We start from the raw sequence: 27456 nt of genomic DNA on the forward strand, positions 1-27456 counted from the left end.
GCTTGTTGAAGAACAACAAAAGAGTTGCGGATTTTATTTCTCTCTGGTCACCAAAATAAAGCTGTTTTTCGGTTGAAGAAAAGAAAAAGAAGACCAAAAGTGTTAAATTAAATACAAGTTCCGTCGCAGGTGTCATTTCCTTTTCTTCTTCCTCGCAAAATGCTGCACTATTGATCCTCAATATTAACATACAAATGTACCTCTCATAGATTTTATCCAAGGCTCAACTGTTTAATTCAACTTACAAAAGATTTTGATGGCTCTTTAACAAATGTGCATACAAAATTTCATTCCATGTATCAGGAACCCCAGGTAGGCACCAGTGAATGCAATCAGCAAAATTTTTAGGATCAGATCTTTGTTCCTTTGTCAAGAGCTTCCCCTTGCGTTCCCCGTATATGGATGTATGTGCGTCTTTTCGGTACTCTGACAACTGGGTAATATTCAAAAATGTTACCTTCACTTTCAAATCCTGTATTTGGTCGTGTATCATTTCCATGATTTCCATGTTTGAACCGGTACCCCAATATGAACCTTGAATTGGGTAAGACTCGTTGAAGCAGTTCTCATCACTTCCGGCCTTCCATTCCCAACTCCTACAAAAGAAATTTCAATGATGCTTTCATGATTACAGAATAGTTAAGAACTTCGGAGAGAGCTTTTTGCAAGCAGCAGTTTTATTTTCATGGGATTAGGCAGGTTTGATGAACTCGGTCTGAATTAGGCCTGCGGATTAACATAACTATTCCATAATTGTGAAGCATTTGGATTTAGCTGTCATTTGGGTTGAAAGGTTTTAGGACTTTTGTTTTCTTTTTTGAATATGTTTGAGTGGAAGTGTGAAACTCACCATAAATGTGTTGGAGACATACTCATGAAGAAGACCTTTTGTCTCTCAGGGTTGATGCTGGATTCCAACCATTCTGCCCAAGTTTGTAAGGCCAGTCTGTATGCTGTAGTGACATTATATTCTTGGACATCAGGAGATCCATATCTGGGGAAGACAAGCAAAACATAATTCATTGTCAAATCCCAAATCCGACTCTCCTCTCAAAATTCACTCAACAAGACTTAACTTAAATACAAATGCCTTAAATGTTTCCATAGCAGCAACACCATTTTCTTTTGCAATGGTTTTTCGCCTAGCGATTTATGTCTATGCTATCATAAAACGTTAGGTGATCAACCAAGTTTGGCCATGAAATTTGAATTCAGGATTCAGGACCATCAACAAAGTGGAGATTGAATGTCACTAGAAATGTGTTAACCAATTGAAATCAGAACGATGAAATTATAACATAGGGGTCCCCTACAAATATGTCACTCACGTAGCATTGATGGTAGGCTTGTGCATCCACCATACATAGCTCTCGAACACCAAGATATCTACTCCTTCCCAGTGTTTTCCATGCTTAGCTATAGAGTCTAGCTTCACCAGCCGTTTCAGTACAGTATGCTTTGTTGCATGGTCCGAAATCGACTCCACAATAAATGGAGCCCAATAGTATTCAATGGATGCATCAAACTCCTGGGAAAGGGAAAAAAGAGTTTGCCTTAAAATGTAGAACAAAATGAATGTAGAACAAAATGAGAAGTTCCTAAGACCTGAAGAGCATGAGGGGGAGTTGAACTCTTACCGTAAGCATGGGGTTAGTGTTTTAAGACATGAGCTTTAAGCCTCACTAATGAGAAGGTTATTTTGCATATGGAATGTCTAAGTTACAGGCAGTAGAATGTTTACCTCAACTTTGAAGATCTTTCTGGGAGGGACCCTTTGGAGAGATTTCTTTCCTTGAGGAATTATAGATTGAACCATACAGACTAGGGATTCAAACTGCCCTCTCTGTACAGAGTCTCCAACAAACATCAGCCTTTTACCCCTCAAAATCTGCATTAGCTTCAATGGATCAAACCTGAATTCAAAGCCAAAGCCACTTACTAAAAAAAATTGAAAAACATGAGATGGTTCGACCCACATCCCATTTAAATTGCTTGAAAACAAGTTTCTTGCCCAATTGACATGAAGTGGGCATGAAATAAATCCACTTTTTTTCCCAGTGAAAATCCAATTTCAAGATTAAAAACAGTCAGAATAATTTCATGGGCCACTGTTGAAAAAGAAAAGTCAGTACCTCTTGTGATGTTTTCCGAAGAAATTTTCAAAGCACATTAACTCTGCTTTTAAGAATGATTATTGCTTCATTGTTTCTTTCTTGGACTGTCATATTGTGCCCTTAGAATTTAGGATGCATGCAAAAGTGTAGAGTTTTTTACCTTGGGAGGTTGCAGTCATTAGGTTGCCACCTCCAATTCTTATAGTAAGAATCAGGCCTACCATTTCTTTGGCAGGTAACTTGCTTTACCAAGTAAGGACAGCTCTCTTCTGTATAGTGTAGATGGGACACATTGTCCCACACCCATTTCCCTTCAAACACATTGCAACTTTCATCAATCCTGTCCTCAGGGGAAACAACAACTGCCGGACTCCGTTGTTGACCTCTTGGCCTGCCATATAGCTGAAAGACAAAGCTGTCATTGGTCTTCAAGGCGTCGAGCACTAGTCTTGCAGTCCCAAGGACAAGCAGAGAAGCCAACGCAACCGGGAAGAGGGATTGGATTCGACGGTCAAGAGAGAGCTGGTGCCTTGTCATTTTGGGAGAGGTGATGAAGATCATGGCTATGGTTTATGTTTGATTGTTAAAAGACATTTTCTTGGTGAAGTACTTGAACAGGTTACCTTGAACTTTAAGTCTTTTTGGTGAAGTGACACATGCAACCACCAGTTGGTAGGATCAAGTTTTTTAGGTATTTCTCATTTTAAATTGAAATAAGGCTGTTGTTCTTTTGAACTCCTATGTGGGCCTTCAGATAGTAAACAATCTTCTTGATGCCACAAGTGATTTTCTTCCCACTGTTATTTTTTTATTTTTCAAGTACATTAGCTTTCATTGATGAGGAGAGGTGGCATGTTAAACTCCCTAAGTTGGAGAACATCATCAGTGGTTGTTGATTGTTAAAAAATTACAGAGAGAAAACCCCTCCCTTAAATAAAATAAAATAAATAAAAAAAACCCCAAATATCTATACCCCAAAAAAAAAAAAACCCCCACAACCTCACTTTAATCCATTTCCCCTTTGGCGTTTACAAACTCTGAACCCAAAACCCCTCCCTAAACCCAGACGGACAAAATAACACAGTACAAAAACAATCCAATCCAATCCTCTCTGAGCTCTCTCCCTCTCTACCCAAAACATGATTATCAGTAGTAGTTGCGTGCGTGCATTTTGCCCGCGCCTCCCGTCGTCGTCGAAGAAGCGTGCCCTCCGGACGGCTGCGCTGGTGACTTTCACTATCCGCCGGCGACGTTTGAGCACCGCGTGCTCAGTTTCAGCCATCAAGAGTAAAGAGAAGGAGAAGGTGATAGTCTTATCTGGGCCCACTGGAGCAGGGAAGAGCCGCCTGGCTTTGGAGCTCGCTAAGCGGCTCAATGGCGAGATTATCAGCGCCGACTCTGTTCAGGTTTTAGCAAACACACAATACCCAGTTGTTGGCTTTTGTTGTTCTCTGTTTGGGTGCTGAGAAAAAAAAGGGAAAGAAAATGGAAAAATGTAGCTTCTTTCAAAGTAAGCAGCAGAGTGGTTAGTTCATTAGTTGGGTGTTCTCGAGATACTAATTTGTAAGTATGGAGAGTTTGGTTTATTGGGTATTTAGTCATAAACCATTTTACTTACTGATACTAATAGACAAAAAGAAAGTTGACACTGTGTTATACCAAATAGATTTGAATTACTTAAGTTGAAAATTTGAATTGTTATAATCAAGCTTGCCTTCAATGAGTAATGCTAATTTCTGTTTACAGAGGCCACAATAATCTAGATAAGGAACTGAAATGTAAAAAATTCCAAACAAATGATAAACATCAGGAAATACACAATAAAATAACTATGGGCATCGAAATGGAAGACATCTCAAAATATCCAAATCTCCTTCAATATAACATTGCCTTTATGCTTATAACACTTAACAGGCAGTGCAATATTGCTTAAAGTGATTTTGTTTGGTATGGCTTTGTTGCCTCAGGTATATCGGGGACTTGATATTGGATCTGCCAAGCCTTCCCCAGGTGATAGACAGGTGCTTGCCTAATTGAGAAAATTGTACATTTAGTGTATTCATCTACCATTGAAATTTAATTTATGATAATATAGACTTCTGGATTATGTTGGTTTCAGTTGCATTGTATGCCATATTAGTTTTATGTTTTTTTTTCATTTTGACCTTTTAATGTTTGTATCTATGGTGTTATGTCGTGCTTAGATTTTACATTTTAATGATTGTAATATGATTGTTGTGGATGTATTGTTCTGCCATTTCTGACTTGAATTTTTTACCCTTTCAAGCACTAGCAATTCATATTATATTCTCTAACAAATCACATAATATCCTCATTTAATTTTATCTCTTCTCTGCAATTCAATAGTTCATATGGAGTAAGTCTATTGTATAGACTGCTTGTCTGATTATTAATGCAGAATTTCATATGTAGGTAGAAGCCTTTATGTCCTAATGAAGTTTTGCATGGAAAAAAGAAATACTTCATCATATTGATAAAACAGCAAGTTTCTAGCTAATCCAAAATATAACAAAAACAAAGAAAAACAAAACTACTATAATTACAAAGTAGGTTTGTTTAACTTGATACTAAATTTTACTGCTAATGATTGATTGGACAACTTCTCCCTGTGTAATCTCAACTGGTCTGTTTTTTGTAACTGGAATTTGACCAAAAAATTGTGTTTTTTTTTGTTTGCGGAGTTGTTATAATAATAATTCTTATTTTTTGTTTTTCTTTCTTTTAATGCAGGAGGTGCCGCATCATCTTGTTGATATTTTGCACCCATCTGAAGGTGTGTTGTCTACTAAATTTGAGGGCAGATAGAAATGTATCATAGCATATTATGTCTTCATCTTCTAGGATTTGGAGGCTATAATTGAAATTTGGGTGTTGTGGGATGCTTGGATGATGTTGAGTTTTCTACTGCTAGGTTTGGAACTTTGGATATTTCTGTTCTCCCAATTCAACACATGTTTTATTCTTCAGACTATTCCGTCGGAAAATTTTATGAGGATGCAAGGCAAGCTACAAGATCTATTCTTGACAGTGGCCGTGTTCCCATAGTTACTGGTGGCACTGGATTGTACTTGCGCTGGTATGTGACGATATCTTCTTGCGTAAATGCTAGTTTCGATCTTTGTTTCTTTATTTATTTCTTCTTGTTTTAGAGTTTGTATTTTTTTTTTTGGGTCTGTTTATAGCTAGAATGTTGAGTGTAGATTAACATAACTGGTCTCTTAATGTAATAGCCTCCCGTGTAAACTAATAGCTTTTGAAATGACATCTGCTTATTGATTGATGATATTGGCAACATGTAATTTGGTTGCTTAAAGGTGAATTTGAATAAAAATTTATGTAATTAAGAGCAATAACCTTCATTTTCTTTCTCTCTTCTTTTTGGTTGTATTAATAGCATTTTTTTTTTAGGCTCATATACGGAAAACCAGATGTTCCCAAAGCGTCTCCAGATATTGCATCTGAAGTGTATTCTGAGTTAGCGGATCTGCAGAATAATGAAGACTGGGAAGCAGCTGTGCAGTTAGTGGTCAAAGCAGGTGACCCAAAGGCTCAATTTTTGCCTGCCAATGACTGGTATCGATTAAGACGCAGCCTTGAGATCATTAAGGTTGGTTTGTGATGTATATGCATTCCTTGAACATAGACACAGACGCCCGCATATCACTATTTTGTTGATAAATTTGCCTCAATATTGACTATTTAGTTGCATTGTTTGAAGCTTATCCCCTTCAACTTCACTGACAGTGGATGTAATTATATGCATGTTCTGAAATGACAGTCTAGTGGATCACCTCCATCGGCATTTCAAGTACCCTACGATTCTTTCCGGAAACAATGTGATTCTAGTATAGTTGACAGACATGACATCAATCCTTCTACTGATGTTGTGGAAGAAGTAAAATCAAAGGAATTGGACTATGATTTCATTTGCTTTTTCCTCTCAAGCAAAAGAGTTGATCTTTATAGATCAATTGACTGCCGATGTGAAGATATGCTGTCAGGTGAATCGTACTTTGACACATCACTGCAAATTGATCATTCATCTTTGAGTTTTCAAACTCAAATCAGGCAATTTCATTAGTTTTACATATGCTGATCTTTTGGGATCATTATTTCAAAGAGGGTGGGGTACTCTCTCTCTCTCCCTCGCACTCGCTCATCTTTGTTTTTTTTTTTTTTGGGAACTTTCTGCAGGAAGTGATGGTATCTTGTCTGAGGCTAGATGGCTTCTTGATAGCGGTCTTCTTCCAAATTCAAATTCAGCAACCAGAGCAATTGGTTACAGACAAGTATACCTCTGATATTCCTATATTATTTTTCAAATATTCAAGCATTTTTTGTCTGATTTTGTTTCATTAAAATGTATGTAACATTTTTTGTCATTTTATTATTATGTGCAATAGGTAGTAACAGTAAGAAATATTTGATTTTAGGCAATGGAGTATATATTGATGTGTAGGCAGCAAGGAGGTAGCTCTCCAAGAGAGTTCTTCAATCTTTTATCTGAATTTCAAAAAGCTTCTAGGTAATGCATTTTCTCTTCAGATTTATGTCTCAAAAGCTATAATTGCCTAGGAAATATGTTTCGCCAAGCTTTCAGACATTTTCAATGTAAATTGTTTGTAACTTGTATAAGCAACAACAGATGCAAAATATATTGTCTGGAAAAGCAAATTTCAGTTATAAGTATTTATAGAGCGAGGAGTGGAGAACTACACGATTTGTAGAGTTTACAAGATTCTCATACATTACATTCCTCAATAGAATTTGTTAAATTCATGTGCAGAAATTTTGCAAAACGGCAATTGACGTGGTTTCGTAACGAGAGTATCTATCACTGGCTTGATGCTTCCAAACCCTTGGTATGTTTTCCAATTTTGTTTTCATTTGTTTCCATTATTTGTCAGTAGAGAAAGATGTAGCTTCCACCCCTAGTTGTTATTCCTATATTATTATGTCAATCAAAGATTTGGTTTTGTGCACGGTTCTTATTTCCCTATAGCCTGTGAATGCTTTAATTATATATATGTTTTCCTTAACCTTGTTCTGATTGGCATAGTGGATTGCTTTTGCAGGAAACGGTGCTCAACTTCATTTATGATGCATACCATGACAAAAGTGAAAATTTGGTTGTGCCTGAATCACTTAGAATGAAGAAAGAGTTATCAAGCCGTGGAGAAGAATCCGAACTAAAGGGCTATCGAACTCAAAATAGGTATAATTTATGAACATTGAAGGTTTACAGTTAATTTGTGGACACAAATAGCTAAATACTAAATCGTTTCATTTACACATGAAGGCATTTTGTCAGACGTGAAGATTGCTCGGACATCCTAGACTGGATAAGGAGAACACAAGGCTTAAACAGTGAATCATAACCTGATCATTCACTTCATTGAGTCTTGATTTTTGCCAAAGCAATCAATGCAATACGATCATCCCCTATTCCGACTGGGCGGGCCTCTGTTTGTCTGTACAGGATCAGAAAATCTCATGACACAAGTTTAGAGTTTGTTCCTCTGCAAAGGTTAGTGTTTGAGCTCTTGCTTAAAACAGTTGTTTGTGTCAAGAACCCGTCACTGATGTATCTCTGCAGCAAGTCGAGGGCTTCACGGGCAACCATTTTTTGAGCCTTCATTCATCTTCAACTTATGGATTTCTAAAACAGCATGAAAGATATCTGAGTTTTCTGATTGTAATTTTTGTCCACCGACTTGATAAGTTTTGTAATCTGATTTTCTGAACAAATCCACAAGATTGTCACTCCAATGTTCAATGTAGCTGTTATCAATTATAATCTTCATCAATGTTAACATTATAAAACGTGATTACCAACCTTTCAAATAGGATGAGATGAGAACCATGCATGTTTTTTAATTAGCAACGCTGACGATATAACGACCAATCGGTTAATGGCCGCATCTGCTTTATTTTGCTTTTTCTTTAATCTTTTTACCTTTGTTTTGACACCAAAAGCACAACGACAAAGAAAAGATAACATGAGAGTTTTATAATAACATGTGATAGCCTAATTAAAATATAAGAGAATCTATAGAGATTAATTCATTGTCAAAGTAAGATTCAGCGATGTTGTGTAAAAAATTAGATAGCGAAATGGTGATGTGATAGCTTTCATAAACTATAAAAGTAATTAAAAGATGAACTATTCTTATTTTATTCGTCATAAATTAATATAAAATCTTCTGAAATAAAATTTGTTGTTTTAAAGATTAAAAGGCTTTTAAAAAAAAGACCTATTAGTATGGTGGTTTGGAGCAAATCCTCCCTAAGAGTTCGAGTCTTAACATCCTTATAGCATGGGTGATTTTAGGAACTCTCTAAAAAATTTCAACTCCAACCATACTCTCTAATTTGGAGAGTCATAAATGCTATAACTCTTTTCTGATTGGTCAATCTCTATTAAAAAATAAAATAAAAAATAGTTGACATTAAATAAAGGTTTGAAATACTCATTAAATAAAGCTGCATTAAATTGTAAGAAGCTACTAAGAGTCATTTCTCTCTCCTCAGATTTAAGAGCTGCTAAAGGACTCCCTAATTTAATAGGTGGATAAGGAGCATGGTTGGAGTTGCATTTTTATAATTCCTCTCTAAAATTTGTCTTAGGAGGTTTTAGGGAGCTTATTGTGAATGCTCTTATTGCTCATTTTAACAAGAAATATCGAAAAGAAAAAAATAAAAATAAAAGGCAATCTATAAAATTAAAAAAAAAATTAAAAAAAAGATTAAAAGGCAAAGGTTTATGGAAAAACGTAATATTCTAAGAATATACCATGAAACAAGATCAAAGTATAAAAATTTTAACTACCCAGACCCAAAAAAAAAAAAAAAAAATTCAAATAAACACTTGATGTTAAAATAGTATCCAACAATTGCCTGCCCTACAAAACCATAAATATCAAACAAATACATACACAACACTTTGCAGTTGTTGTCTAAGCAGCAGAGTAGCAGAGCAGAGAGCGGACTCTTCGACACTCCCAAAGCAAAACAAAGATGAGGCCTTCCATGTCCGTCGTCAGATCCGTACAACGAGTCACTCGCCGGAGCTACTCGTCCGAGGCCGTGCCGGAGCGGAAGGTCGCCGTTCTCGGCGCCGCCGGCGGCATCGGGCAACCTTTATCGCTCCTCATGAAGCTCAACCCTCTTGTCTCCCACCTCTCTCTCTACGATATCGCCGGAACCCCCGGCGTCGCCGCTGACGTCAGCCACATCAACACCAGATCTGAGGTACTAAAAACCCTCTCTTCTTCGATCGCTTGTCTCCGATTGAATCATAAAGTTTTCAACTTTCTTATTTATTCGACGATTTGATTGATTGCGATGATTAGGTCAAGGGTTACGCCGGTGAAGATCAGCTTGCTCAAGCCCTGGAGGGAGCCGACGTCGTAATCATACCCGCCGGTGTGCCCCGAAAGCCCGGCATGACCCGAGACGATCTCTTCAACATTAATGCCGGTATCGTCAAGGGTCTCACTGCCGCCATCGCCAAGTACTGCCCCAATGTGAGTATCCCTCTGTGTAATTCTTTTCTACGATTTTTGTTTCCCAAAGAGTTGAGTTTTACTTTTATTATTTTTGTTTAACTTTGGTTGTTGGGTGATTGTTCTGGGTAGGCACTGATTAACATGATTAGCAATCCAGTCAACTCTACGGTCCCGATTGCGGCCGAGGTGTTGAAGAAAGCCGGGAAATACGACGAGAAGAGGTTGTTTGGTGTCACTACTCTTGATGTGGTCAGGGCAAAGACTTTCTATGCTGGCAAAGCCAATGTTAATGTTGCTGGTATGTACATTATTGACCCGCTTTTATTCTAAAAGCTCTTTCCTTTTAGTTATGTTTGTATCATTTCTCTGTTTTTTCTTTCTGGGTTTTGTCAAAGATGTTCTCAACTTAGCTAGGTGTAATTAGCATTTCTACCGTTTTTTTAATGGGTTTTAGAAGCTCAGTTATAATGTAAGCCTTCATTTTGTTCAATAGCAAATAAAGAGAATGTTTTTTGGTGTGTGCAGAGGTTAATGTACCAGTTGTTGGTGGCCATGCTGGCATCACCATTCTCCCACTATTTTCTCAGGTACATATCCCTCAAATTGTTTAATCCTTTGATTGAATTAGATTGTTTGAGTTTAATTGCGGTGCTGCTCCTGAGGAATGTGATTTGGTTGGGTTTGGCTTATAGTTGGCTAATTTTGTGCTGCTTGTTTGAATGTTTTAGGCTACCCCAACAGCAAATTTGCCTCATGATGTTATCAAGGCTTTGACAAAGAGAACACAAGATGGAGGAACGGAAGTTGTGGAAGCCAAGGCTGGAAAGGGATCTGCAACATTGTCAATGGCGTAAGTGTTCGGATAAAACCATTGCATGCACACTTCGTTTTGTAGTAGATGCCTTGATTTTGTATTTCCTCATGGAATGTGCCTATTTTCAATTAGAAATACATATTTGCTCATGTACAAAATTATACACAAACATTTCGTAATTGATTCTCTTGTCTGCATTATGGTTCCATTGCTGTTGCAAGGTGTTAAATGCTTCTTCCATCACATTGTTCACCTTTTTTCGTATTACTCCATTGATTTCCTTGTTTATATTTTCGTTTTCAGTTGTTGGAATAAAGAAAAAGAAATTTACGTTTTTCTCGGACTAACTTGCCTATTATCTTGCAGCTATGCTGGAGCTCTTTTTGCTGATGCTTGTCTGAAGGGACTTAATGGGGTCCCCGATGTTGTGGAATGTTCGTTCGTTCAATCAAGCGTTACTGAACTTCCTTTCTTTGCTTCTAAGGTTAGTGAGATAAACCAAAGTTAGTTATTTACTTTCGTTTTGCCTCAAGCTATTTTTAATTCTTCCACACCGTTAATACGCCAAGATTTGGCTTTACTGGTTAATGCTTCATTCCTGTTCAACTTGAGTGTTATTGTGGTACTTCGCATGTCTCCAAGTGCCATTATTTTTGTAGACATGTAACAATGTCTTTGCTAAGTGTGCACCTCCCCTTTTGGTTATTGATGTCTTTTCAATGTATGGTGGTTTTAATATACTTGTAACTAATTATTATTCATTGATGGATGCGGCCTTCAATGTCTCAACCATTGCTGTTGCATGCAAGTATGTTACATGAGAGTTTAAAACTTGCACTGTCACACATAGTCATGGACTGCTGACAGTAAATAGATGTAGCATATTTGGTCAGTTGAATATCTCCATAATGGTTCATCCGTATAAGCTTGTACAATGCCCAGTTTTTAATCTTATGTACTATGTTTGTCCAGTTGATTATGGACACGATAATGCTATATTTTTCTTTGCTGTTCATATGATGAGTAATTGAGAGTCCTTTGATTGGTTTGCAGGTGAGGCTCGGAAGGAATGGTGTGGAGGAAGTTTTGGGGTTGGGTAATCTCTCAGACTTTGAAAAGGAAGGATTGGAAAGCCTAAAGCCTGAGCTCAAAGCATCTATTGAGAAGGGTATCAAGTTTGCCAACCAGAATTAGTATAATGTATTATTAGTTCATTGGGGATGGAGGTTATCTACCCATCCCCAATTAGTAACCCTTCCAAATTTTGCATTTGTCCAAGTAGTGTTGTATTTTTAGTGCTGCCAGCAGCACGGGCACCGGCTTCGCTGTTTTTATTGGAGTAAGCTCTGATAGACAAAGGTTTTATCAATAAAATCCCCAGTGGCATGTTATGGGAGGGGTTAAGCTATTTGAACTTGAATGAAAATGTTTCATTTATTCAAGGAATGAAAACTTGATTACTGTTTAGTCATTGACTTGGATATTATAGTTTGTGACCGCCATCATCTGGCAATAAGTAGTATTCTCCTGATTCAAGAAAGATTTCCAGTCTTTTCATTTCTATTCTCTGCATGTTACTTGGATGTTTTGAAAATAATGTTACTGGAAGATAATCTAGAACCTTTATGCCCCGTGTAATTTTGTAAAGTAACCTTGACTTGGATGATTGCGAAGTGATTTGAAGAAAATGTTGGCAAATTTTCTGTTCGGTTCTGGTGCTGGCCACTACACCGTAGACCAGACAACAACCTGAAATAGATTGATGAAAACAGTTTTATGGTCAGGGGTGGGTGTGGGTTTATTTCAGTCCGCTACCCTTTAACCTCTGGCATTCTACATCAGAGCATGCTGGTGAGACTTGAGTAGCTGTCCAATGTTTTTGTCTGGTGGGCCGGATGATTAAAAATGTAGTGAAGCTTTTATACTAATATAAGCATTTGGCTCCAAATGGATATGTTCGTATGGTTTTTGACTTAGTTGGGTGATAGTGACGCTCCAAATGCTAAAGGACAATGATCCATTGAACTTGTGGTTGGAACATTTGCATGTGGAGTTTCCATCGGAGGCCGGCATTCTACAAAGCAAGCACAACCTCACGCAAAAGTGGACCCTCTTTTTGTTCTATTTTGTTGTGCAGAAGAGCAAGTTAAAAGATGATAAGGTACAAGCACAACCCAACCATATAAAACAAACGACTTGTTTTCCGTTTGAAACCAACCCTATGACAGTAAGTTTTTTAGTCCTAGAAATTAACATTAGACAGAATATTTGAAGTGATTTCTAAACCATAACTACAATCCATAACACTAGCTCATTAGGCAGAGTATGTAACGATATGGCCTCTGAATTCAACATGTGCAGGTGATCACAATAAACCTTCCCTGCCAAAGTTAAAATGGAAGCTCTGTTGAGTGAAAAAATTTAAGCAAAAAAAAAATACTCTAATATATAATTTTGAGGTGGAAACGAGGAGCAACTAGTTTGCAGTTTGCACATTTTTCATAGAAACTGTTTCCTGCTATCATAATATAGTTTGGTTCTGTTACTTTTCATACAATTTGTTCATAAGGAACAAGCACTGCTAATTAAGTTTTCCACATTAATATACACCTTCGAAGAACTCTGATCAGGAGCAGCATTAAGATGGACCACTTTGGATGCAGCTACACCAACCGTATCCCGGGCTGAACAAAGACTTCTAAAAATCTCTGATATGTCAAGAAGATGGGAAAAACTTATATCAGACGCCTTCATAATTGAAGCAAAATAATTAGTGAATGACTGAATATCTCATGCATGTACAGAATCAGTCAATGGCATACACTTGAGTTTAAGGAAACTACTGCAAACTTAATACGTTTATGAATCAGGACTAATAACATCATTTCACCCAAGTTGATAATACATAGTAAACAAACTGCTGCAATTGCATATCCACTAAAATCCAACATCTTAAAGATTGCCACGGCATTAACAACCTCATAAATACTGTTCACAACATTTTATCCTGCGATATTGGGTTTTGCATATGCATTTAAAGATGCACATAGCACACACAATATCTGTCTACAGTGTGACACATGATATCTGTCTACAGTGTGGGACAAGCTTACATTACAAGGGATTTCTGTAATGCAAACTCAGAATCCGAGTTTATTCACTAACATTTAGAGGTATTAACCATCTTTTAAAATGACTGTTAGAGAGGGGACTCTTAAGTATTGGTCTCAAACTAAACTATCAAGAGTTTTCCTGCTACAGGAGTGTGCACACACACACACACAGAAGGTGAAAGACTCGCTGGATGCTAGAGTAATGATGGTATGCTGAAACACAGAATTGTGAAGAAGAAGACAGCTTCCCATAGGTCTCACAAAAAGTCGAGAAAACTGCTGTCAAGTCACCCCAAAATTTTATAAACCTTCCAAGCATTTTAAGCACATATTCAACTTGGTCTCCCGGTAATTACAATTACCCAAATAAAATGCAAAACTTATAACGAGAACATGCACAAAGGTCTAAGGCCCAGTTTGGGATTGTTGTCACTATTAAAAAAAGTTGCTCCTATTGTGCTTTGAAAATAATTAGCTGTAAAATAAAGCAGCTCCGTGTCTGGTAAACAATATTTTTAAAGTGCTGTTATAAGTAAAACAATTCATTAAAGGCTCATCTCTACTTCTTTTGAAAGCAGCTGGGAAAAGCAACCCAGCGCCTGCTTTTAAAAGCTGTTATCAAAAGATCACCGCCTTTAAAATAAACGAGATATTTTATGTTTACCAAACACCTTAAACTGCTTAATTTTAAAGTGAAGTAGGTTTTTGGCGAAAAATAGCAATCCCAAACGGGGCCTACTCTTCTGCCACGTATCTCTGAATTAAGTCTTCAAAATCAGCCATTTATAGAGTGGAGAGAAAACAAAAGGAACAAACCATAATTGCTGCAATGACAACTGTTTCGTTTTCAAGTTACCTTTTTATTAAATAAAAGATACTTTTCTTGTTTCCTTTTATGGGTTACCGAGATCAAAGAAGCCCAATTTTAAGCAATCATGGAACCCCAAAGATTGCATATTATCATTGCCTAGTTATTATCTATCTATGATTCAAAAGACTTTGACTCAAAAAAAGAAAAAAAGAACATTCATTAACAAAGATAATGCCACCTACCTCAAATAAATCAATTCATGTCCTAGGTCAACGATTTGAATCTGATCCACATCCAGATGAACTATCATTGTCAGAATCTGCACAGAATATAACACAATAAATATATTATTGACAATCTTAAACAGCACTGAGACCTTACGTGAACAATAACAGAAAAACACTGAAAATTACCACTTGAAGAGGATCCTGATCCACTGCCAGAACTACTTGATCCACTCACATTATCTCCTTGCTCTTCTCTTCGAACTGGGGAAAATGCATTATTGTTGTTTTCAACTGCTAAATATGAAACCGGTTTAACTGACACAGTGCTAATAACTAGACTGTCATCAGATCCAACAGTCACCTCAATAGAAGTACCACTATGCTTGCGTGTTAAACTTATACCTGCTTTGGCTTCTTTTTCTGCCACTGAAGTGTATGTTGCCACATTCTGCGAAGATGATAAGTTTAAACATCATCTATTAGTGAGAAGAAATCAAAAGTAAGAAACAAGGCAGGGACTATTTATTGTCTTACTGTATCCTGGATGGCATGGCCAGGTTCTGCTATTGATTGAGGAGCAAGCTCTGTTCTTCTCTTATTTTTGCTCAAGCTTTTTCTGTAATTAGTCACGAACCTATCCAGTTCCCAAAGCGTTTCAGGATCAACACTTTCAATGTCCACCTCAATCTCATCCTCTTGCTGACAAAGCCCTAGATTCCTCTTTTTAATAATCTGGACAATGGTATCTAGTTTCTCAGACGGCAAAGTCTGAAGGTTTGTGCTGAGCCTCTGCTTCTCCGCATAAGTCATATCCCTTTTGTTGGGGTCCCTGGCTTTTGGCTTCTTCGGAACTGGTGGTCGACCTGTATGACCAGAACTCACAGGTTTCAACTTGGGATTAACAGGCTTTGTCGTAGATTCTGCTCTATCTAGAGTCCTCATCTCCAATGGCAAAGGAGCAGCCGCAGGAGCTTGAATTTTTCTTGAAACAGGCGGTGGCAAATTTGAATCATTCCCTATTTCATTTCTCCTATTAAGATTATACTCAGCCTCTAAAGCCGCCCATTGATCTTCAAACATTTTCAACAATTGCTCCGCCATAAGATGAGCATCCTGCTCTTTCGGGTTATACAACATTGCATTATTAAATGTAAGTCTCACCTCCTCTGCAAATTCCACAGGAGTCTTATACCAATTCTCGTTCAGCCTAGTCTTCACCGTGCCCAAATCCATCGGTTTCTTAATAATCTTATTGTAATCGTGAAGCCCAAGCGCCTTCACATCTACAGGCTTCTTAAACACCCAGCCAAACTTATGCTTAATCAACTTGTCAAGTAACGTACTACAACTCTTGAACAATGGACTCGGATTCTTACCTTTCCTGAACCAAGGCCCAACTCCACCCTCATCTATTGTCCTTCCATTGGATTTCAACTTCTTGCTACTCCCTAAAGGTGGTAACTTCTCCTTCCCAATAGGAAACTCCGAATTCCTAGAACATTGATTTGCCTTCCACGTCCTCTTCTGCTTCTCCATATACTGACCAGCTCCACCATCATCCTCCGCCCCCGAAACACTCAACCCCCGATACGGCCCCGAATCACGGAGTCCTACAGAACCCACCTCCGAATTGACCCTCATTGTAGTTTTAGTTTTAACATTATCTATCACATCATCAGCTGTAAACTGTGACTGAACATACCTCTCACTAAGCTCAGCCTCCTTAGCTTCAAGATTCTTCACCAAACACCTGACTTGTTCAAGCTCACTCATCAGCTTCCACTTAATCTCTCTTAGGTCAGCCTTGGACCAAGAATCCAACTGAATCCGCACCATGTTCCCGAACTTTGAATACCCGCGTGGTCCATTGTCTGGCTCGGCATGGCCAGGAAGCGAGCCATTGTCGCTCGACGAGTCGTTCGACGCCAGCGCGCCACGGACTTGCGTCATGTTCTGGGGAGGCGACGAGTGGTGGAGGACATGATTGGGATTCTTGGAGTAGCTCTGGTTCTTTCGGGAATAAGCCTTGTTGCTCGCTTCGTCACCTACCAGTGGCCCTGAAACCATGCTATGAAACGCCCTCAAACAACCCTAAATATTAGGCTCTGCTAGAACAAGGCTTCGGGACAAAACCCTAATGAATTATTACATGCCTAGGTTTTGCTTCAAGGAATTAAATATGGCCTCAAAAACCCTAACTTTCTAATTTTACCCAAAAACCCTGAATTTTTACATTTCCTCAAAAACCCTCAGAAGTGAAATCGAAGTTTATGCTGGGATTGGGAAAAAGACTCCAACTTTGTGAAAACCAAAGGCTTTGTTTTAGGGTTGGGGGAATTGGGATGCAGCAAGGGCTATCGCCGTATTAGGTTGTATCAGCGACTGTGGAAGACAGTGGCTCTGCAAGTAGGAAATGCCAGTGTTGCCTGCCTGCGTGTCGTTTTCTTCTTCTTTGTGTTGTAATTGTTGTCGTCTGAAATTATTATTAGTTTTTGGCTAAACAAGTAGGTAAACTATAATATAAATGCCTTCAATTATAACATTTCTTTTTTGTTAATAGAATGCCTTCAGTTTTTTATATGAGTTTGTTTTAGGAAAGTGGTTAAGGTATTTTATTTAAGGAATTTGATTTAGGATTTGTGTTTGAATTTGAGGATATAATTTGAAGATTTAGGGCTTAAAGACGACCTAATACCCACAATTGTATGGTTTGAATATTTGGATACTTATGTTCTTCTTTATAAAGAGAAATATATAGCTTTATATGTGTTCTTTATCAAGAAATAGATACATGAAATAATTAGGAACTATCTCCTAATTAGACAGAGAAATGCAAGGATATATTAATAGGAAATAAATATCCATAATTTGCTAGGAAGTAAATCTCATTAATTGTTATATTAACTCAAGTCAAAAAATCATTGGAGATTTTGATGTAGCCTAGAATTAACAAGATTATGTTGCACCATGTAACTTGCCAATAAGTACGAGTTTTCCACATAAGGTGGCAAATATTGAAGCAACCAAAAATTTATGCCACATGAACTTAGTCCTCATTTTCATGGTCACTTTGTCACAGCCATAGGCATCTTCAAGTGAAACAAAAAGAAGAAAAAAAAAAAAAAAAGTGGACATGGTCAAATATAGAGTTGAAAGTAAAAAGTGTTATCAAAATTGAAAAAAATAGGAAGTAAAATGCAGAGTTGACATAAGATCTCAAGGAAGGAGGTCATGTGTTGCAGTCTGCATATAGAATTATGCACAAGTTCGAGGAGATCCGGCATCAATGGCCTAAAGCATTTATAAAACACCATCTTATCAAAAAGTCTTCGTACGACTTACATTACCTAAATTCATATAATATTTATCAACCATCCTTGATTTATGCACTTGGCGCTTAAACAAACAAGCCAAAGCTTTCTTTCAGAATCTCTAATCAGCAATGGGGTTGAAGCACCAAACTCCCAAAAGCTCTTCTTCCAACTTCTTCTCTTGTAGATATTCAACCATTTTCACCTTACTTCTACTCTTTACATCCTTTTTCCTCTTCCTTGCATCACTTAGGAACCTCCAGGAACCATTCTTCTGGGCTGATTATACCCAATTCAATGGTGATCTTAGAGATGCTAAATTCCCATGGAACAAACTTTGTTTCGGACCGACTTTCGAAAAGCTCAAGATTGCTGTCTTCTCCAAGACATGGCCTGTTGGTGCAGCCCCAGGTGGCATGGAGCGCCATGCTTCCACTTTGTACCATGCACTTGCTTCTAGGGGCCATGAGATTCATGTCTTCACTGTGCCTTCAGATAGGAGGCCTCGCTGGGACATACATGAAGGTAACCTTCATGTCTATTTTGCAGCAAATGATCATGGCTCAGTCAACATCTCTTTAGCATTTGATGTTTTCAATAAAGTGAATGAAAATGGGGCATTTGATTATGTGCACACTGAAAGTGTTTCGTTGCCTCATTGGCGTGCGAAAATGGTGCCTAATGTGGCTGTCACTTGGCACGGGATATGGTATGAAATTATGCACTCCAAGTTACTGCAAGAGCTTCTTTCAAATCCAAAATGGCAGCTATCAGATCCTATGACAGAGCTTCATGAAGCAATGCCAAGGCTTGTCGAGGAAATTCGTTTCTTTAAAAGCTACACTCAACACATATGCATAAGCAGTAGTGCTGGTGAGGTTCTAGTTAACATCTATCAACTCCCCCAAAGAAATGTCCATGTCATACTCAATGGGGTTGATGAAACAGAATTTACCCCGGATCAAGAAGCGGGTGCAAAGTTCCGAGAAAAATATGGGGTGCCTGCCAATGTGAGCATTGTGATGGGAGTTGCAGGGCGGTTGGTCAGGGACAAAGGGCATCCGCTTCTCTACGAAGCCTTTTCTTCAATTGTCAGACGCCACCCTGGTGTGTTTTTGCTTGTAGCAGGGTCAGGTCCTTGGAGAAGAAGGTATACTGAATTAGGCCCCAATGTGAAGGTTCTAGGAGCATTGGAGCCATTGGAGCTGTCTAAATTTTACAATGCACTTGATGTGTTTGTGAACCCAACATTGAGGCCCCAAGGGCTTGATCTTACATTGATTGAAGCAATGCAAAGTGGGAAGCCAGTTCTAACCCCAAACTATCCAAGCATAGTTGGGACAGTGGTTGTGGATGAAGAATTTGGATACACATTTTCACCCAATGTCAAGTCTTTTGTAGAGGCCTTAGAGTCGGCAATTAGAGATGGGCCTAATGTGCTGAAGAGGAAAGGCCTGGCTTGCAAGAAATATGTGGTTTCAATGTTCACTGCAACTAAAATGGCATCTGCTTACGAGCGTTTCTTTCTCTGCATGAAGAACACAAAATATTGCCAGTACCCTCTTCCCACAGACTGTTAAAAGTTCCACCGTTGAAGCAACATTTGGTATATGAATATTTATACACTTTTGAATCTTATTTGCTTATATATATGATGTACTTATCCGGCCAAATAAATTTGTGCATTAGCCTTCTTGAACGTTTTTCCATACTGATACCAATTGTATCTCTTTCCTTCACAGTTATAAGTTAAACTTGTATTAACATTCTTTACAAATATGTACTTAAATCTGATGACAGACCTTGGCTTGAACTTGTGAGAAGGTAGCCATCCGGATTTTGCCCCTCCTTTCAGTTATTGCTTGAAATTATCTCTGTTTGAATGCACCTTAGTTCAAAACAAATTGGTACTTTCAATGTGCTTCTTAGACAGATTTGTAATTAAAATAATGAATATGAGGAAAACCATTTCCAGTTAATGCATTGCGCAGTGTTGAATTTCATATTTCAAGATGTTTGATTTATTCATTAGACTCTAATCCGTGCTGATCGCTAACGATGAAACACTTAGAAATTGGTAAAAATAAATCTAAAGGTTGCAATTCTGGTGGGCAGCAAAAACATTCCCAAATTGCTGCTGAAGTAGAAACTTTGGACAGAACTGAATGTGTCATTTATCACATTACAGCATCAAAGCTAATCTATAACCAATGAGTTTTAGTAGTGAGCCAGTGTTAGTATTGAGCCAGTGAATCCTATGGAACCAGGCGCATTTAAATCATGCTTAGGATTATGTCTGCTATGAAAGCAACATAATCACATTAATCATATTGGTGAATCTAGCACTAGTGCATAGTGTTAATGTCAAGTATGAAACTTTTCATGATCTAGATGATCTGGCATTAGTAGTTACTGAGACAAAACTCTAATTAAATGAACACAGCAAGAGCAGAATGATCGGTCCTAGATGTCACATAAATTAAAAACCGGATCAGTACAACAATGGCATACATATAAGGGGGTACAAAAGTTAGCATGGTGTAACTTGGAAGTTCAACTGGTAGGGCATGCATTTCACAGCTGATAACTAGAATTCTCAATAAGGAAATACTTTCTAAGTTTACAAAACCAAAACAAAACAAAACAAACAATTGGAGTGAGATCAGATCGCCTGAAGAAAGGTTGTAACATGATGAATAAGAGACTTTCCAGCTTGATCAGATTTGTAAAAATAGCGCTTTTCATATCTTGGACTGCTCAGATGATCAAAGATCCTTGCCCCCTGGCAAATGTGTAATGCTAAAGACACCAAAACAAATCCCAACACTTTGCATCCCAACTAATAATAACATACTACTACGTCATCTGCTACATCATTTGGTGACTAAATTTTGAGAAAAGTTCTGGTGACTCCAGTGTTATTTCTGGCAAAAACATTCCCAAATTGCCTAATGATGTTGGGGATCTGGTCCTCCGGGTGAGGTTCTCTTTATATCTCCACCCAGAAGAAACCTTCTCTGATAAGACTCATTTTTTGGTACATGAAACCCCAGTTTACGCAAGAAAAGGCGGCTATCAGTCTTATGTGGCAGGGTTGAGAACACAAGAGAAAAACGTGCCTCTGATCTCACTACAAGCATTGACAGAATGATTAAGAATGCTATCAACAAGCTTGCCTTTGGAAAGCTAGGCATAATGATCATTAAAGGGCTTAAAATTAAATGACAACTAAGAAAGGAAGTAGCTGTAAATCTAATCACCAAGGTGAAGTAAGCAGCTTTGAGCATAACAAGAGGCCCCCTATATGAACATAACTAGAGGGAGAAACGGTGAAGGGCTTAAAATGAAAACTAAGAAAGGAAGTATAGCTGTAAAGCTTAATTAATTACAAAAATGAAGCAAATAGCTTTCAGCATAACAAGAGGCCCCCTATATTATATATATAGAAGTACAGTTCATCAAGTCGAAGAATCTCTCTTAGAGGCCTTTGATTTGTGTTAAGCTCTAATGTGTATTTGAATACTGCAGGATATCAGGTTGTTAATGGAAAATCTTATAAGCAGATAACTACAATTCAGGAAATGCCTGTCTTGTCTGATATGGAGTTTTATATACACTTTCTTAAGTCACTCCCAATCACACAATTGGATCTTGCTGACATTGCATTTTAAGGATTATCCGTAGCGGGCGCCGCCCTTCCCCCTACCTACATAGTCCTTCTCATATATAGTACATGACCATACAAGTCTGCCTCTGATATTGCTAATCTTAGTGTACATTTATATTCTTAGGTCCTTCTGACCTAAAAAACAAAAGAAAGATTCTTGGGTTAGGTCTTGCTTAAGTATGTTAAAACTTCTATAGCATAGCCAATGTGTAATTTGAAATTTAAAAGCATCACACACATATATTCTGTAATCCATTTGCATTAGTTCTATCTAAATGTATCTCTTCCTCTGTAATCGCTCTCTTTTTTAATGAAGTTTCTTTGTGACCAGAAGAAATAAATACAAAGAGCCAACTTTTTCATAATATATATTTTTTCTTCAAAAAGTTCTTGTGGAACTATTAGAGGGAAACAAGATCAAGATGGATGGTAGAAAATGGCAGGAAGGTCAAGAAAGACATCATTTCAGGATTTGATGAGAGAATCACATCTTCTCTGGAAAGCTACTAGTTAGCAATTTGGATAATGGAAATTAAGGGACTCATGCCTTCACCTAATTAAGATCCTATCTACTCTACAGACAGGAAATTGGATAAGTATAAAAAGCACTATGCATGAAACACTGACTCATCCAGCTTATAAGTCAAAGAATGAGTTTAGAATTACTAGTCATTCATCATTTCCTCCATCTCTTTCCATTTGTTAGGAGATTATCTATTCATATAATCTGAAGTTTTTTAGTTACCCCCTGTAAATCATTTCCACCCATGGTAATCTGTACCCTGTTCTTTTACCCTCCAAATGATTTTTTTACCATGTTTTCACACAGCTAGATGCTATTGCTAGCATACAGGGATCTGGTCTGCAGGTAAAGCCATTTGTGTTTCCTGCAGTTTCTGTCCTGCCAATATTCAAGATAGATACCAAAGTTATTGACCTGTAGTGCTCCTTAATTTCATTTCACTTGTAGAAAAATAATTAATTAGGGAAAAAGTAAAACACCTTTCTATATACAATATAGCATTGGCAAGCCAGTGCTAAACAAGAGATTATGGAAAGTTTTCAAATTAATATTAATTTGCTGATAACTTTATTGATTATGACCTCCCCTCTGTAAACAATAAGAGATAACTCTTATCCTGTTTGGGGCACTACTCAAAGTTTGAATGGGATGGATTGCTTATGATTGATGAGAGATAAACTAAAACTATATAAATAGTTATTATATATATGTATATATGCAGGTACATATAAACTAAAACTATATATAATTTCCTAGAACAGCTTTAATTTTTTTTTATCAGTTTGTTTATTTATTTATTTTACTTTTATCTACCCTATGACATGATTCAAAAAAGTTAAAAGTTACTCACTCACCATAGAGAGAGTTACATATCAATTTCTAATTATTTATCCATGTTAGATTCAGACTACAAGTATCAACATTCTAATCGGGGGAGAAATCATCAGTTGATTAGAACTAGAACTTTATGCATCTCATTCAAACAAGGAAACCTAGCTAGTGTTGACGGATACAATTTTCAGTGAAAAAACTTGGTAGTCTCACGAAGTTCAAGAGTAGCCAATGATCATTGGTCCACCAGCATCCAGTCTCCAGTTTAGTAGAGGTCTTAAGTTCAAATCTCATGAACGACACTTGATGAATAAAAATAAAAAGTTCAACAGTACAAAAGTTTCCAAATTATCACAAGTTAGTGATGATGTCCATCGGGGCCACCGGGACTGACTCGCTTGGAGTCCGTTAATCCACTTCCTAAGGCTGCAGCTTGCCTTGTAATGCTAGCCCTTAAGGCTTTAATCTGCATCAATGCCTGCTGCTTGCTCATCTTGCTTAATAATGGAGCAGGATGAGGACGAGACTCAGAGTTGGAAAATATAAGCAAAACCAGGAAAAGGCAGAACCCAAATTTGAGGCTTGCACGAGGAGCCATTCTGTAACAAATTGGGTCTTAAAAATTGCTCAAATGTGTAGAGGGTAGAGACTTTGAGCCAGGCTTGTTGGATATGTATGAGTTCTATATATTTATAGAGAGACCTCCATGGCTTTTCCTTTCTAATATTCTATTAATATTGAAAGCACTAATTAATGGGGGTAAATAGAACAAATTAAGACCCTGTTGAAAAGGGTTAGTCTATGCAATCCACTACCAAAGAAAACAAATTTCCATTCACAAGTGACATTTGCTTTGTTTTTGTAGTATCAAATTGTGCACGTGAGGTTTTCGTGCATGATTTTTTTCATCACTTTTCTATCATGTCTTAATTTTATCATTTAAAGCTATTCTTATCTTATTCTCATAATAAAATGCTCTCTTATATAAGCATAGGGATTCTCATCATGATCTAACATACATGAAATGAAACAATTCAACGTGAGATTCACAAAGATAATTAACGACTGTCAATCATCCACTATACACGTGAAAAACTGACAAAACAAAATATGAACATGTACACATATTATATTCTATTTTGCCGTCAGTTTGCTTTTAACTAGCTAGGTCTGGGTCTTGATTTGCATTGCATAAAGGAATGTTTTAGATACCAATAGATTGTCTCTGCAAACGCATAGAACATATAATACTAGTTGATATTGCTATTCATTCTTGTATGTCATGTCTGATTATTACCTTTAAAAGTTGGTGCCAAGCCAAGTCATTAGCTTGGCCTTACGCAGCATGCATGAGGTTTTTTTTTTTTTTTTCCTTTCTTTTTTCATTCATATTTTTTTTTCTGCAAGTGATGCATTATCGAGCTTTCGAATATTTGCTTCACCTTCAATAATCCAAGTTGAAATATTATATTTGTAGGAAAAGTTTTGGTACGTTACGTATGAGCTTTTCCAATTTGTCTCTTCTATGTATACTCCAAATTAAGTGATGCCCGCCTTTTCACTTTCCTTTCTTTCTGCTTCTTAATTCCTTCTTGTTGTCTAGTCCCGGTGCTTCGATTTTATTGAGCCATAGAGATTGATAATCTCTGTTGAACTTGGAAGATCTCTGAAAAGCTTCTTCCACATCAATATTATTAATAAATTTGCTATCGTTTAATAAGATTCAGTTGAGAAATCTCTTAAATAAATGAAGATTCTGCACGGTCAGAAAATTTGATTTGCGTAGTCTTTGACCTCCACATTAACTCCAAATATTTTTTTGTTCATCAGCTTTGGGGCTCGATCGACCCACAACAAGATAAGTGATGCACTATAAACTCAGGTGGCCACTTTCATCATTTGGTAAGCTGTAGATAAGTTTGATTGAATATAAAACTGCTTTTTCCCAAAGTCAATCTTTATATAATTTATATTGCATCGATTATGCCGGTGAGTTGAAAATCAATGTGGGTTTAGGGTTTCGATAAGTACAAATCCATCTTCTAATGTATGTGCTCAGGAGGTTCCACCACATATATAACCCACGGCTTATTAAACAAAATTGAATTGCTGCTAATAGAGTCACCGAAAGGTTAATGGATATATTTTTTTTGCTTTTAATAAACAAAGGTTCATGGATCTTTGAAGCATGAATGGTCAAAGTGCTATTATAATTCGTAATGAAAGAAAAAGCAATACAACTCATTTTCTTCCTACCAACAACTGCCTCATTATAGCATTTCCGACCAAGAGCCACATCCTCAACACCAATAATAGTGTTCTATGTTAGTTGTGACACTATTTTCTTAAGGCCACTATGTAATGGGCCTTTTGATCACCAGTAGTGCTTTTAAATTTGAAAGCGCATAGAAAATTGATGACCATTGTTTTTTTCTTCGTAAAATACTACGAGGTGTCTTCACATCTAAAAAACAAGATTAATTTCCGTTCGAAATTCGGTTTGCTCTTGACCACAAATTTCCCCCACTTGATGGCCATTACTTTGGTATAACATACATTGTGCAAAAGGAAGGAGTTCATTGAGAATACCCCACACCATCATAAAATGGTTAATTAAATGTTGCATGCATGATATGCATTAGGGGTGGGCACGATTCGGTTTGGACCGGTTTTTGCCTCAAATTAGAACCGATCCGGTACTATTCATGCGGTTTGGTTCGGTTCGGTTTTAATTAAAAAATTCAAAAACTGTCCGGTTCGGTTTGAACCGGTTTCGGTCCGGTTCCAATTCGATTTTGAACCGGATTATAAAAATTATTTTTTTAAATTGTTTTGTAATACAATTCTCAACTGAAATATTATTTTTGTACTTGAAAATTAACAAATTATTCAATTTCATATAAAAAATAAATATTAAAGTGAGAAAAGAGAGATTTTTGACATTGAACTTGGATAAATATTAAGTTTTTTTAAGTGAAATTAAAAATATAGCATTAAATAAAATTATATATTGAAATTATATATTTTTTTAGTTTCACCGGTTCGGTTCGGCCCGGTTCGGTTTTTGAAGACATGGAACCGGATCCGAAACCGGTCCAAACCGGTCCGGTTCAGTTTTTGACCGGTTTTTGACTTTTTGGTCAACTCGGTTTTTTTCCGGTTTGGTTCAGTGTGGTTTGGCTCGGATTTCCGGTTTGCCGGTTTGAGTGCCCACCCCTAATATGCATTATCCATATATGAAAATGTTATAGGACTTTTTATTATTATTCGAAGGAGTTGCATCTTAATTGGGGAATGATCCTAATTTGTCACCACATTCAAATGAGATACAAAGTTCCACTACATATAGATAGATTGCACTAAATAACTAGTAATGAAGAAAACTTGTACACGCCTGATCTGTTGCGTTGGACTCTCATGATACGTAAGGCTTACAATAAACAACACTTATTCTTGTAAAAGCCTAATGCAACTCGAATGCTTCATGTCGGGAGAGACTAAAGATGATGTCGGGGATCGGGTCCTCCCGGACTCACTCTTTTGGACGTCTCAAAAAGCTTTCCAACTTGTCTTTCGATGCTAGCCCCCAACACTTGTTTGGCACTCTCCATCATGGCCTCTCTGTTGTTGCTCTTGTCTAACAATGGTGCAAGAGGACGGGCTTGATCAGAACTTGAAAATGAAAGCAAGACCAGCAAAAGACAGAACCAGAATTTTAGGCTAGCCATCATCAAGTTTGGGTTCTCAGAGCTTCTAAGTGTGGAACTCCAGGTTATAGGGTATGGTCGGGGGTGTATTTATAGAGAGAGAGAGAGAGAGAGAGAGAGAGAGAGAGAGAGAGAGAGAATCCTTTAATGCACACGTGCTGGAATTAATGGGATCAGAGAACTTTAAGTAAAGCACAATTAATTTGGCATTTCTCATCATGCTATATGCGGTGCATGAATATTCACATTCCTTTATTAGTCTAGATTTTCTTTAAAAAAATTACAGTAATAAAAGATTTTATACGAGTTGCTTCCACAGGAATTTGATAAGTTCACACTTCACATTCACATTCATTTTCACTTCAAATTCCTTCTTTAATTGTTAATAACATCTCTCTAATTTCGTAATGAATGAAGACTCACCTGAAACTGTGAATAAAATAGGTCTTAGTATCTAACAGCTATACTCGAAAATTTTAAGTTGTTGAAAAATTGGCTAACATTGTATATCAAGCTAACAACCGTATGTGATAATCAAGCCGAATCCAAATTCTTAAAACGAATCAAGTTATACTAGGTCTATTTTTGTAAGAGATTAATATGGTCATCACAAATGTGTTGTGAGAAGAGAACAAACATTCAAATAATCTCATGATGTTTATGCGTCTCTCTCTTTTCTCATAAGATCACCTAATGATACAAAAGAGATACGAACCGTCCCATCCGAATCTAAGTTTTGTAATTGTGGGACATGATCCTTCGCTTAATAATACCATGTCTCTTTTTCCCTTGCCTTTTATCGGCTTCCT

The 27456-nt window shown here is 37.3% G+C and overlaps 6 protein-coding genes across 9 annotated transcripts; 3 read left to right on the top strand and 3 right to left on the bottom strand.

Moving 5' to 3' along the window:
* Positions 1-32: 32 nt before the first annotated feature.
* Positions 33-2675, bottom strand: LOC117624229 (protein trichome birefringence-like 31). Its single transcript, XM_034355375.1, has 5 exons — positions 2275-2675; positions 1742-1913; positions 1329-1528; positions 851-994; positions 33-596 (listed from the first exon to the last, which is right to left on the bottom strand). The coding sequence occupies exons 1-5, from the start codon at positions 2673-2675 to the stop codon at positions 242-244; spliced, it is 1272 nt and encodes a 423-aa protein (XP_034211266.1). The 3' UTR covers positions 33-241.
* Positions 2676-3123: 448 nt separating this feature from the next.
* Positions 3124-7938, top strand: LOC117624228 (tRNA dimethylallyltransferase 9). The gene is made up of 11 exons (XM_034355374.1): positions 3124-3520; positions 4082-4135; positions 4866-4908; positions 5103-5211; positions 5544-5742; positions 5914-6136; positions 6330-6424; positions 6569-6660; positions 6922-6997; positions 7211-7350; positions 7435-7938. Exons 1-11 carry the CDS (start codon positions 3254-3256, stop codon positions 7511-7513), a joined length of 1377 nt encoding a protein of 458 aa, XP_034211265.1. The 5' UTR covers positions 3124-3253; the 3' UTR covers positions 7514-7938.
* Positions 7939-9036: 1098 nt separating this feature from the next.
* On the top strand, positions 9037-12008 carry LOC117624620 (malate dehydrogenase, mitochondrial). The gene is made up of 7 exons (XM_034355979.1): positions 9037-9386; positions 9488-9661; positions 9773-9941; positions 10169-10230; positions 10372-10493; positions 10824-10941; positions 11511-12008. The coding sequence occupies exons 1-7, from the start codon at positions 9153-9155 to the stop codon at positions 11649-11651; spliced, it is 1020 nt and encodes a 339-aa protein (XP_034211870.1). The 5' UTR covers positions 9037-9152; the 3' UTR covers positions 11652-12008.
* Positions 12009-12877: 869 nt separating this feature from the next.
* On the bottom strand, positions 12878-17097 carry LOC117625671 (transcription factor GTE4-like). Of its 4 annotated transcripts, none has more exons than XM_034357201.1 (5): positions 15143-17097; positions 15011-15056; positions 14795-14869; positions 14624-14700; positions 12878-13165 (listed from the first exon to the last, which is right to left on the bottom strand). In XM_034357201.1, exons 1-4 carry the CDS (start codon positions 16673-16675, stop codon positions 14651-14653), a joined length of 1704 nt encoding a protein of 567 aa, XP_034213092.1. In that variant the 5' UTR covers positions 16676-17097; the 3' UTR covers positions 12878-13165; positions 14624-14650. The 4 variants fall into 4 exon arrangements, with proteins under 4 accessions (XP_034213092.1, XP_034213091.1, XP_034213090.1 ...); XM_034357200.1 differs by having other exon boundaries at positions 14795-14899; XM_034357199.1 differs by having other exon boundaries at positions 14795-14902.
* Positions 17098-18050: 953 nt separating this feature from the next.
* LOC117623770 (phosphatidylinositol N-acetylglucosaminyltransferase subunit A) lies at positions 18051-19499 on the top strand. The gene has a single exon (XM_034354738.1). The coding sequence runs from the start codon at positions 18051-18053 to the stop codon at positions 19497-19499; it is 1449 nt and encodes a 482-aa protein (XP_034210629.1).
* A 6791-nt stretch (positions 19500-26290) lies between these two features.
* On the bottom strand, positions 26291-26703 carry LOC117623762 (CLAVATA3/ESR (CLE)-related protein 1). Its single transcript, XM_034354731.1, has one exon. It carries the CDS (start codon positions 26669-26671, stop codon positions 26438-26440), a length of 234 nt encoding a protein of 77 aa, XP_034210622.1. The 5' UTR covers positions 26672-26703; the 3' UTR covers positions 26291-26437.
* Between the last annotated feature and the right edge of the window lie 753 nt (positions 26704-27456).

This window comes from Prunus dulcis, chromosome 4 (genome assembly GCF_902201215.1).
Source record: "Prunus dulcis chromosome 4, ALMONDv2, whole genome shotgun sequence".
NCBI lineage: Eukaryota > Viridiplantae > Streptophyta > Magnoliopsida > Rosales > Rosaceae > Prunus > Prunus dulcis.